The sequence below is a fragment of the Musca autumnalis genome, unplaced genomic scaffold (genome assembly GCF_047663935.1).
Source record: "Musca autumnalis isolate F117 unplaced genomic scaffold, ASM4766393v1 scaffold_1, whole genome shotgun sequence".
NCBI classification, from domain to species: domain Eukaryota; kingdom Metazoa; phylum Arthropoda; class Insecta; order Diptera; family Muscidae; genus Musca; species Musca autumnalis.
This window is the reverse complement of record NW_027411644.1, coordinates 254596845-254611880: the sequence shown is the minus strand read 5'-3', so window position 1 is coordinate 254611880 and position 15036 is coordinate 254596845. Positions and strand designations below refer to the sequence as shown.

Here is a 15036-nt window from a genome sequence, read left to right as displayed (position 1 = left end):
TATTTTGGAATTATTTTCAATATTTTTTCGTTGCCATAAATCAAAAAATTGGCAGTGGCATATTTTATTGCGGGTTTTTTCAGATTGTCAGGTTTTTCGCGTAAGAAAAAAATTCAGAAATTTGTTTGCGAAATTTTTGTCTTATTGGGGGCGCTGAGATATTTACTAGAAAAAATCTAGCCCCCCCCGAGGGGCCTGAGTCGAGGCATGAGGTTTCTCCGTTTAGAAAAAATTAGGTCTTTTACGGACTGGAGTTGTTTGGTTAAGAAAAAAATTCAGATCTGTTACGGCCTGAGGTATTTCAGGCTCCAAAAGGCCTTCGGTTTTTTCTTAGAACAAATTTCAGATCTCTAGAGGGAAAAAATCTCTCAACGATGGTATTGGAATTTTTTCTAACATAAAACAGACCCAAGTGTCTCAAACATTTTTCTAATGAAATAAACCTCAGACCCAAGGTTCATGAAATCTTTCCTAAATAAAAGACCTTAGACCAAAGGTGCCTACATTTTTTTCTAACGGAAAACCCTAAGAGACAAGGGTACTGAAATTTTTTCTAACAAAAAAACTTCAGATCAAATGTTCCTGAACGGTTTTCTAATGAATAAACCTCAGAACCAGGGTTTCTGAATTTTGTCTAGTGACAAAATTTCAAACCAAGGTTCCTAAATTTTGTCTAACGAAAAAATTTTCAGACACAAGATTCCTGAAAATGTTTCTAAAGAAAAAACCTCAGATCGAAGTTTCCAGAATTTTTTTCCGGAAATTTTTTCTTACGAAAAAACCTCCGGACCAAGATTCCTGAAATTTTTTCTAAGGAAAAAACCTCCGGACCAAGGGTACTGAAATTTTTTCTAACGAAAAAACCTCCGGACCAAGCGTCCTGAAATTTTTTCTAACGAAAAAACCTCCGGACCAAGGGTCCTGAAATTTTTTCTAACGAAAAAACCTCCGGACCAAGGGTCCTGAAATTTTTTCTAACGAAAAAACCTCCAGATCAAGTTTCCTGAATTTTTTCTAACGAAAAACCTACGGACCAAGTGTCCTGAAATTTTTTCTAACAAAAAAACCTCCGAACCAAGGTTCATGAAATTTTTTCTAATGAAAAAACCTCCGGACCAAGGGTCCTGAAATTTTTGCTAACAAAAAACCTCCGAACCAAGGTTCCTGAAATTTTTGCTAACGAAAAAACCTCCGAACCAAGTGTCCTGAAATTTTTCCTAACAACAAAAAAACCTCCGAACTAAGGTTTTCGAACGAACAAACCTCCGAACCAAGGGTCCTGAAATTTGTTCTGACGAAAAACCCAACTAAGGGTCCTGAAATTTTTTCTAACGAAAAAACCTCCGGACCAAGTTTCCTGAAATGTTTTCTAACGAAAAAACCACCGGACCAATGTTCCTGAAATGTTTTCTAACGAAAAAACCTCCGGACCAATGTTCCTGAAATTTTTTCTAACGAAAAAACCTACGGACCAAGTATCCTGAAATTTTTTCTAACGAAAATCCTCCGAACCAGGGTTCCGAAAATTTTTTCTAACGAAAAAAAAACCTCCGAACCAAGTGTCTTGAAATGTTTTCTAACGAAAAAACCTCCGGACAAAGTTTCCTGAATTTTTTCTAACGAAAAAACCTCCGGACCAAGGTTCCTGAAATTTTTTCTAACGAAAAAACCTCCAGACCTAGAGTCCTGAAATTTTTTTCTAACGAAAAAACCTCCGGACCAAAATTCCTGAAATTTTTTCTAAAAAAACCTCCGAACCAAGGTTCTTGAAATTTTTTCTAAAAAAACCTCCGAACCAAGGTTCTTGAAATTTTTTCTAACGAAAAAACCTCCGAACCAAGGGTCCTGAAATTTGTTCTAACGAAAAAAATCTCCGGACCAAGTTTCCTGAAATGTTTTCTAACGAAAAAACCACCGGACCAATGTTCCTGAAATGTTTTCTAACGAAAAAACCTAAGGACCAATGTTCCTGAAATTTTTTCTAACGAAAAAACCTACGGACCAAGTATCCTGAAATTTTTTCTAACGAAAATCCTCCGAACCAGGGTTCCGAAAATTTTTTCTAACGAAAAAACCTCCAGACCAAGGCTCCTAACATTTTTTCTAACGAAAAAACCTCCGGACCAAGTGTCCTGAAATTTTTTCTAACGAAAAAACCTCCGAACCAAGGGTCCTGAAATTTGTTCTAACGAAAAAAATCTCCGGACCAAGTTTCCTGAAATGTTTTCTAACGAAAAAACCACCGGACCAATGTTCCTGAAATGTTTTCTAACGAAAAAACCTCCGGACCAAAGTTCCTGAAATTTTTTCTAACGAAAAAACCTACGGACCAAGTATCCTGAAATTTTTTCTAACGAAAATCCTCCGAACCAGGGTTCCGAAAATTTTTTCTAACGAAAAAACCTCCAGACCAAGGCTCCTAACATTTTTTCTATCGAAAAAACCTCCGGACCAAGGTTCTTGAAATTTTTTCTAACGAAAAAACCTCCGAACCAAATTTCCTGAATTTTTTTCCAACAAAAAAACCTCCGAAACAAGTTTCCTGAAATTTTTTCTAAAGAAAAAACCTCAGACTCAAGGGCACTGATTTAGTTTCTAACAAAAAAAAAAAAAAAAAAAACAGGTGAATCAAGGGTCCTGAATTTTTTCTAACGAAAAATCCTCAGAACAAAGATTCTTTAATTTTTTTCTGACGACAAAACTTCAGTACCAAAGGTCCTTCAGAACCAATTATCCTGAAATTTTTTCTAAAGAAAAAACACTCAGTCCGAAATTTGCTGAAATTTGTCTACAGAAAAAACCTCAGACCCAAGAGTCCTGAATTTTTTCTAACAAAAAACCTTAGAACTAACGTTTCTGAATTGTTTTTTTTTTTAAAGAAAAAACCTCCGGACTAAGTTCCCTGAATTTTTTCTAACGAAAAAACCTCCGAAGTAAGGATCCCGAAATTTTTTTTAACGAAAAAACCTCCGGACGAACAGCCCTGAAATTGTTTCTAACGAAAAAACCTCCGGACCAATGGTCTTGAAATTTGTTCCAACGAAAAAACCTCCGGACCAAGGGTCCTGAAATTTTTTTAATGAAAAAACCTCCGAACCAAGATTCCAGAAAATTTTTATAACGAAAAAACCTCCGGACCAATTGTCCAAAATTTTTTTCTAACAAAAAAACCTCCGAACCAAGTTTCTTGAATTTTTTTTTTCTAACGAAAAAACCTCCAAACCAATGGTCCTGAAATTTTTTCTAACGAAAAAAACTTCAAACCAAAGGTCCTGAAATTTTTTCTAACGAAAAAACCTCCGTACCAAGGATCTTGACATATTTTCTAATGAAAAAACCTCCGAACCAAGGTTCCTGAATTTTTTTCTAACGAAAAAACCTCCGAACCAGGGATCCTGAATTTTTTTCCAACGAAAAAACCTCCGAACCAAGGGTCCTGAAATTTGTTCTGACAAAAAAAAACCCCTCCGAACTAAGGTTCCTGAAATTTGTTCTGACGAAAAAACCTCCGGACCAAGTTCCTGAAATTTTTTTTCTCTAGAAAAAATTGAAGACACTTTGGGATTGTGTTTTTTTTCTTCTAGAAAAAAAATCCAGGCCCTTTCGGACTGTGGTTTATTCGTATGGAAATAATGTTAGTCCCCATGGGACTGGTTTTTTCGTAGAGGAAACATTTCTGTCTGCTTGGGACTGTGGATTTTGGTATAGAAAAAATTTTAATCTCCTTGGACTGTGGTTTTTTTCGTATAGAAAAATTCCAGACCTTTTGAGACTGTGGGTTTTTTGTATAGAAAAATTCCAGTCCACTTGGGTTTTTGGTTTTTTTGTTTAAATCCCTCTAAACTGTTACCATGCAAGCCAAACATTTTGCTAATACAGTTATTAAGGCCAGCAGACTTTTCAAATTATAAAACGTTTCTGTTTTTCATTGGGACTATCACAGACCGTGAAAAAAGTTATTACATACAAAAATAACATGGAAAAATGAAATAAAAATAAAAAAACAATTAAATTAAATTAAATTAAACCTAGCAATAAATCCCCAAATGTTGCAGCTTAACAAATAATCAACTGTACTCCGTCTTTAGATTTCATTATGTCGTTTGTTTCCAAAGCCACGATACATATATCAAATACCATGTCATGGTAGACTTGATTAGCTGCCGCCAACGCCACCACTACTACCCGTCGTCATACTAAAATTCATTTATTCTTTATTTGTTAGTTTGTTGTTGTTGTTGTTTTTTGCATTGTTTAAAATATGAATTGCATGCCATATTGAGTTCAGCTTTGATTTACAACAAAAGAACTTTAGTTTAATAAAATTAAAAAAAAAAAAAAATACAAAAAATGTTCAAATATTTTATCAAAGTGGCGGCGGCTGGCAGACAATGAATGTCAAAGACCTTAACAAATTTTTGTGATTTTTTTCGAAAGGGGTAAATAAAATTTTATCGTGAAAAAAATATGAAAAAACAAAAACTTTTTCTTTGTAATTGGAGGTTAAAGGTCGGCTGAACTCACAAAAACATCCGTTGATTAAATTAAAACGAATTATACAAAAAATATATAAAAAACCATATAAAATATGTGTATGTACAGTACAAAATTGAAATGGAACTTACGCTATTGAGTCGTTTGAAACTGAAATCTTTTAAGTGATCAACACTTACCTGCAAAGAAATATAGAAAAAATATATATTAATAAAATGAAACTTGCGAAAAAATAAGGGAAACTGATGGAGAGAGATAAAAATCATGGGCTTAAAAAAATTCAGTACCTTCGGTACTGAGGTTTTTTCGTTAGAAAAAATTTTAGAACACTTGGACCGGAGGTTTTTCGTTAGAAAAAATTTCAGGACCCTTGGTACTGAGGTTTTTTCGTTAGAACAATTTTCAGGACCCTTGGTACTGAGGTTTTTTTTTCGTTAGAAAAAATTTCAGGACCCTTGGTACTGAGGCTTTTTTTCGTTAGAAAAAATTTCAGGACCCTTGGTACTGAGGTTTTTTTCGTTAGAAAAAAATTCAGGACCCTTGGTACTGAGGTTTTTTTTCGTTAGAAAAAATTTCAGGACCCTTGGTACTGAGGTTTTTTTTCGTTAGAAAAAATTTCCGGTCCCTTGGTACTGAGGTTTTTTTTCGTTAGAAAAAATTTCAGGACCCTTGGTACTGAGGTTTTTTTTCGTTAGAAAAAATTTCAGGACCCTTGTACTGAGGTTTTTTTCGTTAGAAAAAATTGCAGGACCCTTGGTACTAAGGTTTTTTCGTTAGAAAAAATTTCAGGACCCTTGGTCCGGAGGTTTTTTCGTTAGACAAAATTTCAGGACCCTTGGTCCGAAGGTTTTTTCGTTAGAAAAAATTTCAGGACCCTTGGTCCGGAGGTTTTTTCATTAGAAAAAATTTCAGGACCCTTGGTCCGGAGGTTTTTTCATTAGAAAAAATTTCAGAACCCTTGGTACTGAGGTTTTTTCGTTAGAAAAAATTTCAGGACCCTTGGTACTGAGGTTTTTTCGTTAGAAAAAATTTCAGGACCCTTGGTACTGAGGTTTTTTGGTTAGAAAAAATTTCAGGAATCTTGGTACGGAGGTTTTTTCTTTAGAAAAATTTTAAGAACTTTGGTCCGGAAGTTTTTCGTTAAAAAAAATTTCAGGAAACTAGGTTCGGAGGTTTTTTCGTTAGAAAAAATTTCAGGACTCCTGGTACTGAGGTTTTTTGTTAGAAAAAATTTCAGCACACTTGGTACTGAGGTTTTTTCGTTAGAAAAAATTTCAGGACAACTGGTCAGGAGGTTTTTTTGTTAAAAAAAATCAGGAAACTTGGTGCGGAGGTGTTTCCGTTAGAAAAAAATTCTGGACCCTTGGTCCGGAGGTTTTTTCGTTAGAAAAAAATATAACAATTTCAGTATCCTTGGTATTGAGGGTTTTTCGTTAGAAAAAATTTCAGGACTCTCAGTCCACTCTGAAATGATTATTTAGGATAAATTATCAACCGTGGACGGACTTTTTTCTAGCGATAACACTGTCAATACATTGTTGAAGAATTAATTTTGAAAATTTCAACAAAGTGATCCCAACAAGAACTACAAAAACTAAATTAGGAGTCTGTTCCAGATTAGGTCCACCACTCTTGTTATAGGTTATTTTGTACATTAGTTTTTAGCTATCTGCAAATCAGGTTGATTATTTTTTTAATTGTTAAAATAATAATTAAATCTTGTGTTTAAAATAAGAAAAAACGCCGAGTTCCAAATTCCACTTTCAAAAGAAAAAAAGTTTCACTAATTTCAGAATAAAACTCATAAAACAGCTGTTAATTAATGGACTCACGCACACACACATACACACATGGAAGCACGCATAAAAGAAGAACCCTGACAGTTTGAACTTTGCCCTTAGTTTGAAAGCAACACAACTGTAATAATAATTTTAATTCCTGCCAGAAGTGTGTCATCATTTAACTCCGAAGATACTTAATACATTGGGGTTCTACGTCGCAACCCAACAGCCAACAAGAATGAGAACAACAACAATGAAATAATGGCGAGAAATGTGTCAAATCAAAAATTATTTTTAAAACAAAGAAGATTTGTCTTTAAAAAAAAAAAGAGTGTTGAAAAAAATTCTAAAAGAAAAAGTGGCAATGGAAACCCATATTAATCTTCCTTCTTCCTTGTTGTTTTTCATTGGAAATATATGTAAGGGGCTTTTGCATTTTGAAATCGTAACTTAGGGTATTCATGGAATCCAACGGAAAACAAAATAACTTCATAAATCCTTCGTTAAAGGCTATGGATGGCATGGACATATTCGTTGTTCATGGTTTCAGCTGTCATTGGTTGCTGTTTCTCCGTTCCACTTGAAAAGTTTACACAAATGCAATACAAAAGAATTATAATAACAAAAACATACTGCAACAAACATGCAATCTTGCGTAAATGTTGGAGTTTAGACCCCACGACTTCTTCACTTCACACCTCTTCTCTCTTTTTTTACAATTCTTTACAAAACTCAAAAAAGAAGAAATGAATTATGAAATTGAGGGGGAAATGAAACTTTATTTTTAAATACTTTTTTTACGAAACGAGACAACTGACGCGACACTCCTTAAAAGTTAGCAAACAAGTCAAGTCCATTTTTGTGCGTTAAGAGAATTTTACACAAAAAGAAAAGAAAATAAAAACAAATAACCAAGAAGCAAAGTCTTGAAACTTCATCATTAATTTATTTAAATGCATTTCGACGCGACACACTACGAAGACCACGCCACCACCAGGCTGCACCAAAGGAGTGACATTGAAGGCGACAACAATCAGCAATAATGTCATAAAATGTTAACAATGTGTCTCCGTCTGTGTGTAACAATGAAAGCATATCCTTCTGGGTAAAAAAAAATTGCAAGGATTCACTGTCATTTTCACCAAATAAATGAAAGCGTTTTCTTGTTTATTTCCAAAGAAAAATTTAAATTTAAAATTTAATATTAGAATGGTATAGAAAAAATTCTAAGACCTATGGAAACCATTGGGACAGAGGTTAGACAAAATTTCAGGAACTTGGTTCGGAGGTTTTTTCGTTAGAAAAAATTTCAGAACACCTGGTCCGCAGTTTTTTTTTCGTTAGAAAACATTTCAGGAACCTTGGTTCGGAGGGTATTTCGTTAGAAAAAATTTCAGGGCCCTTGGTTCGGAGGTTTTTTTCGTTAGAAAAAATTTCCGGACCCTTGGTTCGGAGGTTTTTTCGTTAGAAAAAATTTCCGGGCCCTTGGTTCGGAGGTTTTTTCGTTAGAAAAAAGTTCAGGACCCTTGGTAGGGAGGTTTTTTCGTTAGAAAAAAGTTCAGGACCCTTGGTAGGGAGGTTTTTTCGTTAGAAAAAAGTTCCGGACCCCTGGTCCGGAGGTTTTTCGTTAGAAAAAAATTTCAGGACTCTAGTTCCGGAAGTTTTTTCGTTAGAAAAACTTTCAGGACCCTTAGTCCGGAAGTTTTTTCGTTAGAAAAAATGTCAGGGCCCTTGGTCCGGAAGTTTTTTCATTAGAAAAAATTTCAGGAGTGTTTTTTCGTTAGAAAAAAATTTCAGGAAACGTGGTCCGGAGGTTTTTTCGTTAGAAAATATTTCAGTACCAACGGTACTGAGGATTTTTCGTTAGAAAAAAAATCAGTACCAAGGGTACTGAGATATTTACGTTAGAAAAAATTTCAGTACTAAGATTACTGAGGTTTTTTCGTTAGAAAAAATTTCAGTACCAAGGGTACTGAGGTTTTTTCGTTAGAAAAAATTTCAGTACAAAGGGTACTGAGGTTTTTTCGTTAGAAAAAATTTCAGTACCAAATTTCGTTAGAAAAAATTTCAGTACCAAGGGTACTGAGGTTTTTCTGTTAGAAAAAATTTCAGTACAAAGGGTACTGAGGTTTTTTTGTTAGAAAAAATTTCAGTACAAAGGGTACTGAGGTTTTTTCGTTAGAAAAAATTTCAGTACAAAGGGTACTGAGGTTTTTTCGTTAGAAAAAATTTCAGTACCAAGGGTACTGAGGTTTTTTCGTTAGAAAAAATTTCAATACCAAGGGTACTGAGGTTTTTTCGCTAGAAAAAAAGGCTTTTTTCGTAAAAAAAAAATTCAGTACTAAGGGTATTGAGGTTTTTTTCATTAGAAAAAATTTCAGTACAAAGGGTACTGAGGTTTTTTCGTTAGAAAAAATTACAGTACCAAGGGTACTGAGGTTTTTCTGTTAGAAAAAATTTCAGTACAAAGGGTACTGAGGTTTTTTTGTTAGAAAAAATTTCAGTACAAAGGGTACTGAGGTTTTTTCGTTAGAAAAAATTTCAGTACAAAGGGTACTGAGGTTTTTTCGTTAGAAAAAATTTCAATACCAAGGGTACTGAGGTTTTTTCGCTAGAAAAAAAGGCTTTTTTCGTAAAAAAAAAATTCAGTACTAAGGGTATTGAGGTTTTTTTCATTAGAAAAAATTTCAGTACAAAGGGTACTGAGGTTTTTTCGTTAGAAAAAATTTCAGTACAAAGGGTACTGAGGTTTTTTCGTTAGAAAAAATTTCAGTACAAAGGGTACTGAGGTTTTTTCGTTAGAAAAAATTTCAATACCAAGGGTACTGAGGTTTTTTCGCTAGAAAAAAAGGCTTTTTTCGTAAAAAAAAAAAATTCAGTACTAAGGGTATTGAGGTTTTTTTCATTAGAAAAAATTTCAGTACAAAGGGTACTGAGGTTTTTTCGTTAGAAAAAATTACAGTACCAAGGGTACTGAGGTTTTTTTCGGTAGAAAAAATTTCAGTACCAAGGGTACTGAGGTTTTTTCGTTAGAAAAAATTTCGGTACCATTGGTACTGAGGTTTTTTCGTTAGAAAAAATTTCAGTACCCTTGGTACTGAGGTTTTTTCGTTAGAAAGAATTTCAGGACACATGGTCCGGAGGTTTTTTCGTTAGAAAAAATTGCAGTACCAATGGTACTGAGGTTTTTTCGTTAGAAAAAATTGCAGTACCAATGGTACTGAGGTTTTTTCGTTAGAAAAAATTGCAGTACCAATGGTACTGAGGTTTTTTCGTTAGAAAAAATTTCAGTACCAAGGGTACTGTGGTTTTTTCGTTAGAAAAAAGTTCAGTACCAAGGGTACTGAGGTTTTTTCGTTAGAAAAAAGTTCAGTACCAAGGGTACTGTGGTTTTTTCGTTAGAAAAAATGTCAGTACCAAGGGTACTGAGGTTTTTTCGTTAAAAAAAATTTCAGTAGCAAGGGTACTGAGGTTTTTTTCGTTAGAAAAAATTTCAGTACCAAGGGTACTGAGGTTTTTTCGTTAGAAAAAATTTCAGTAGCAAGGGTACTGAGGTTTTTTCGTTAGAAAAAATTTCAGTAGCAAGGGTACTGAGGTTTTTTCGTTAGAAAAAATTTCAGTACCGAGGGTACTGAGGTTTTTTCGTTAGAAAAAATTTCAGTGCCAAGGGTACTGAGGTTTTTTCGTTAGAAAAAATTTCAGTGCCAAGGGTACTGAGGTTTTTTCGTTAGAAACATATTTTATTAAATTTACGATATTGACCATAAACAAATGTAGAATAATAGCGGTTTAGTCTAACCTCATTTACACAAATAAAAATATGTATGTTTTAACTTGAAATCCCACAAAATGAAATCATTTACCATTCGCCCTACAATAAATTCTCCCTAGAACCTAAAAAAGTCACTAGAAATAGAGGCAAAACAACAAAAATAACTTTCAACAAATACGAATAAGGAAGGAAAAAGAAAAGAAAGCGTAAAGACTTAACAAAAATCTACTCACATTAGCAAATTAATCCAATGATTTAAATTGAAACGTTTTCCTTCTTCTTTTGCGCTCATTTTCCATTGCCACAAAGGAGCCGACTTGTTGTCGTCGGACATTAACAAAATAATTTTTAATCTAATCAGAATAAGGAACTAAAACAGTCGGAAGATTTGCCATTACTGTTCGCTCATTTGTATGGATTCGTCTATTAATGTTTGTGGTCGTTACCTTTTATTTTTTGTTCAATGAAAGCAATGATTGAATGGGATAGACACACAAATCCCCGTTGAGTGTCATAATGTCCTCCTGCCTAACCTGTCTACAGGGTCATTAGTGGCATAACAATCAATCATAAGTCGCCTAAATTGTATTCACCACTATAGTTGCGTAAGGACTTAATATACATAGGTGAGGATTGTTTATGTATTGAGTGAAAAAGTTACTTCCAATAAAGAAGACAATTAAATTATTTTTCGTTGTGCTGGAAATCTTTTCAAGTGGTCCTCTGCAAAGCGCATCTATGTGTCATTATTAAGTTGTCCTTATTGTGTCCTTATTATGTTGATATTGTCTCCAAGTTAAAACTTTAGATTTTATGTTCTCATTGTCTATTTAAGGCCTGAATGACATTTGGTTCGATTCCAAATTAATTAGTGGCAATTTTCAATTTTCTTACAATTTGTCGTTTTGCAACAGAAACCTCCTTTTATTTAATAAAGCCAACAGCAAAATGTGGCTTTATTTTCCTACTTGCCAATGTCTATAATTTCAAACATAATACGAAAGTATTTCCAAAAATTAGGAACAAAACTATATTTACTATGACCTGTAATTTAATACAAGTGATAGTTTTTTTACCAAAAAAAAAAAAAAAAAAAAAAATACTCCCAAAAACTAAACGACGAAAGAAAGACCTTTCTATGCTATTAGCTCTAATGGTCGTTACAACCAAGGAATTTTGGATTCGCTGTCCAAGACCAAGACAATATGTCGTAAACAATTTTTTCTCCCTCTTTTCTGGGCGAAATGTTTGCCAAAATTAAATTATATGAATACCCGGTGCTTTAGACCCTAACCGCAAGAAGAGCATACAAATGGACGGTAGCTCGGTCGAGGTAAGTTAAAATTGAGTTGATTTGATGCAGCAGACAGACCGACAGACAGACTTCTTTCATTTAGAAAGTAGCAGCGATTATTTTGGTGTTTGTTTTTTATACCCTTTATTCTACTACCACGGCCGGCCACTGCTAACGTCCATCAAAGCTACTCGAATATCACAATTTGCCATTTGCCAAACAGAGAATTTAGCCACAAGAGTATTGAGGAAAAGCATAAGCTATCAACCTCAATTTTAGGCCACTCAATAGCAGTCATATTGCAGCAGTGTGACGTCATACGTTCGTTTCGTAGAAGGGAAAGGAAATTTAGTTTTCAAAAGCCTTAAAATGTCTTTAATTTTTTGTAACAAAGTGTGTTTTAAAAATAAAAAATAAAACAAATTAAAAAAATAATTTTTATAATTAGCCTACTTTTAGGGTAATATAAAAATGTTGTGGTCTACTTTTAGGCTGTGAAAAACATTTTTAATTATTTTTTAATGTAGTCCATAAATTTTGATTAGATCACGTTTTAAAACCAATGTGCTTGCACACTCGTTATCAACAAATTGAATGGAACTTCATTTGTGATGGATATTCGATTCAATGCTGCTGCTGCTCAATGGTCATGGTCAGTCACCAGCTGTTTTGGGCCAGCCGGACAAAAAATAAAAACAAAATAATAGAACTGTAAAACTCATAAGAGACACCAGACAATCAACACACACACAAACCTCTTATTTGCTGCACTCCATACTCTACTTAACAAATATTGGCTATTTGCAGTGCAGGCAGGTTGTATGTTCTTTAGTTCCTTTCACTTGGCAGCCGCCACCATACCACCAATACATTGACAAGTCAAGATAAATAATCATACAAAGGTTGGTTGGATGATTGCTGCTCTTGGTTGCCGGCATGGAATTGCATGTTTCCATTAGAGTTGGCTGGTTTGACTGTGGTAAACAACAACGAAATTCCCATTGGTATGGCATGTGAAGTGTAGTGGCAGTACTTGAAATCAACAAAAAAAGTTCTGCTACTCTGCTTTTGGTGCCGCATGGCAACAGTTTTGCAAAGCGGGTTATAACAGAAGAGAAATTGAGTTGTAGCTAACTCCAACTCACGTGGATAGAATTTCTATTAGCGTTCAGGAAATTTTCTATGGAAGAAAAAAATTTTAATAAAAGACAGGAAAATAGTCAAATAGTTCGCTTAGGATGTAGGAGACAGTCCACAGTGGACTGTGATTTTTTCCTATGGAAAAAAGTCAGTCCACAGTGGACTGCGATTTTTTCCTATGGAAAAAAGTCATTCCACAGTGAACTGCGATTTTTTCCTATGGAAAAAAGTCAGTCCACAGTGGATAGCGATTTTTTCCTATGGAAAAAAGTCAGTCCACAGTGAACTGCGATTTTTTCCTATGGAAAAAAGTCAGTCCACAGTGGATAACGATTTTTTCCTATGGAAAAAAGTCAGTCCACAGTGGATAGCGATTTTTTCCTATGGAAAAAAGTCAGTCCACAGTGGATAGCGATTTTTTCCTATGGAAAAAAGTCAGTCCACAGTGGACTGCGATTTTTTCTTATGGAAAAAAGTCAGTCCACAATGGACTGCGATTTTTTCCAATGGGAACAAGTCTGTCCACAGTGGACTGCGAATTTTTCCTATGGAAAAAAGTCAGTCCACAATGGACTGCGATTTTTTCCTATGGAAAAAAGTCAGTCCACAGTGGAATGCGATTTTTTCCGTAGGAAAAACGTCAGTCCACAGTGGACTGCGATTTTTTCCTATGGAAAACAAGTCAGTCCACAGTGAACTGCGATTTTTTCCTATGGAAAAAAGTCAGTCCACAGTGGATAGCGATTTTTTCCTATGGAAAAAAGTCAGTCCACAGGGGATAGCGATTTTTTCCTATGGAAAAAAGTCAGTCCACAGTGGACTGCGATTTTTTCTTATGGAAAAAAGTCAGTCCACAATGGACTGCGATTTTTTCCAATGGGAACAAGTCTGTCCACAGTGGACTGCGAATTTTTCCTATGGAAAAAAGTCAGTCCACAGTGGAATGCGATTTTTTCCGTAGGAAAAACGTCAGTCCACAGTGGACTAAGATTTTTTCCTATGGAAAAAAGTCAGTCCACAGTGGACTAAGATTTTTTCCTATAGAAAAAAGTCAGTCCACAGTGGACTGAGATTTTTTCCTATAGAAAAAAGTCAGTCCACAGTGGACTGAGATTTTTTCCTATAGAAAAAAGTCAGTCCACAGTGGACTGAGATTTTTTCCTATAGAAAAAAGTCAGTCCACAGTGGACTGAGATTTTTTCCTATAGAAAAAAGTCAGTCCACAGTGGACTGAGATTTTTTCCTATAGAAAAAAGTCAGTCCACAGTGGACTGAGATTTTTTCCTATAGAAAAAAGTCAGTCCACAGTGGATAGCGATTTTTTCCTATGGAAAACAAGTCAGTCCACAGTGAACTGCGATTTTTTCCTATGGAAAAAAGTCAGTCCACAGTGGATAGCGATTTTTTCCTATGGAAAAAAGTCAGTCCACAGTGGATAGCGATTTTTTCCTATGGAAAAAAGTCAGTCCACAGTGGACTGCGATTTTTTCTTATGGAAAAAAGTCAGTCCACAATGGACTGCGATTTTTTCCAATGGGAACAAGTCTGTCCACAGTGGACTGCGAATTTTTCCTATGGAAAAAAGTCAGTCCACAGTGGAATGCGATTTTTTCCGTAGGAAAAACGTCAGTCCACAGTGGACTAAGATTTTTTCCTATAGAAAAAAGTCAGTCCACAGTGGACTGAGATTTTTTCCTATAGAAAAAAGTCAGTCCACAGTGGACTGAGATTTTTTCCTATAGAAAAAAGTCAGTCCACAGTGGACTGAGATTTTTTCCTATAGAAAAAAGTCAGTCCACAGTGGACTGAGATTTTTTCCTATAGAAAAAAGTCAGTCCACAGTGGACTGAGATTTTTTCCTATAGAAAAAAGTCAGTCCACAGTGGACTGAGATTTTTTCCTATAGAAAAAAGTCAGTCCACAGTGGACTGAGATTTTTTCCTATAGAAAAAAGTCAGTCCACAGTGGACTGAGATTTTTTCCTATAGAAAAAAGTCAGTCCACAGTGGACTGAGATTTTTTCCTATAGAAAAAAGTCAGTCCACAGTGGACTGAGATTTTTTCCTATAGAAAAAAGTCAGTCCACAGTGGACTGAGATTTTTTCCTATAGAAAAAAGTCAGTCCACAGTGGACTGAGATTTTTTCCTATAGAAAAAAGTCAGTCCACAGTGGACTGAGATTTTTTCCTATAGAAAAAAGTCAGTCCACAGTGGACTGAGATTTTTTCCTATAGAAAAAAGTCAGTCCACAGTGGACTGAGATTTTTTCCTATAGAAAAAAGTCAGTCCACTGTGGACTGAAATTTTTTCATACAGAAAAAAGTCAGCCCACAGTGGACTGGGCATTTTGCTTATAGAAAAAAAGTTAGTCCGCAGTCGGTTTAAATTTTTTCTACAGAAAAAAGTCAGTCCATGTTGGACTGAACAATTAGGCCAGCTGTTTATGATACCCACAACAAAAACACCACCAATGGACGATGGAACTCATAGCACTTCCAAAAATGATATTTATTAAAATTAGGGATCTGTTTACAGGACATTTAGGTCCTCAAAAA

The 15036-nt window shown here is 34.8% G+C and overlaps 1 protein-coding gene across 12 annotated transcripts in view; it reads right to left on the bottom strand.

Moving 5' to 3' along the window:
• kay (transcription factor kayak) overlaps positions 1–15036 on the bottom strand; it is a 350765-nt gene that overhangs the window by 45004 nt on the left and 290725 nt on the right. For 8 of the 12 annotated variants that reach the window (XM_073960793.1, XM_073960798.1, XM_073960797.1 and 5 more), the window contains exon 3: positions 4626–4673. The exons of the other annotated variants lie outside the window; for them this stretch is intronic. In XM_073960793.1, coding sequence (XP_073816894.1) covers positions 4626–4673 — 48 coding nt within the window. The remainder of the gene's footprint in view (positions 1–4625; positions 4674–15036) is intronic. 12 annotated transcript variants of the gene reach the window in all.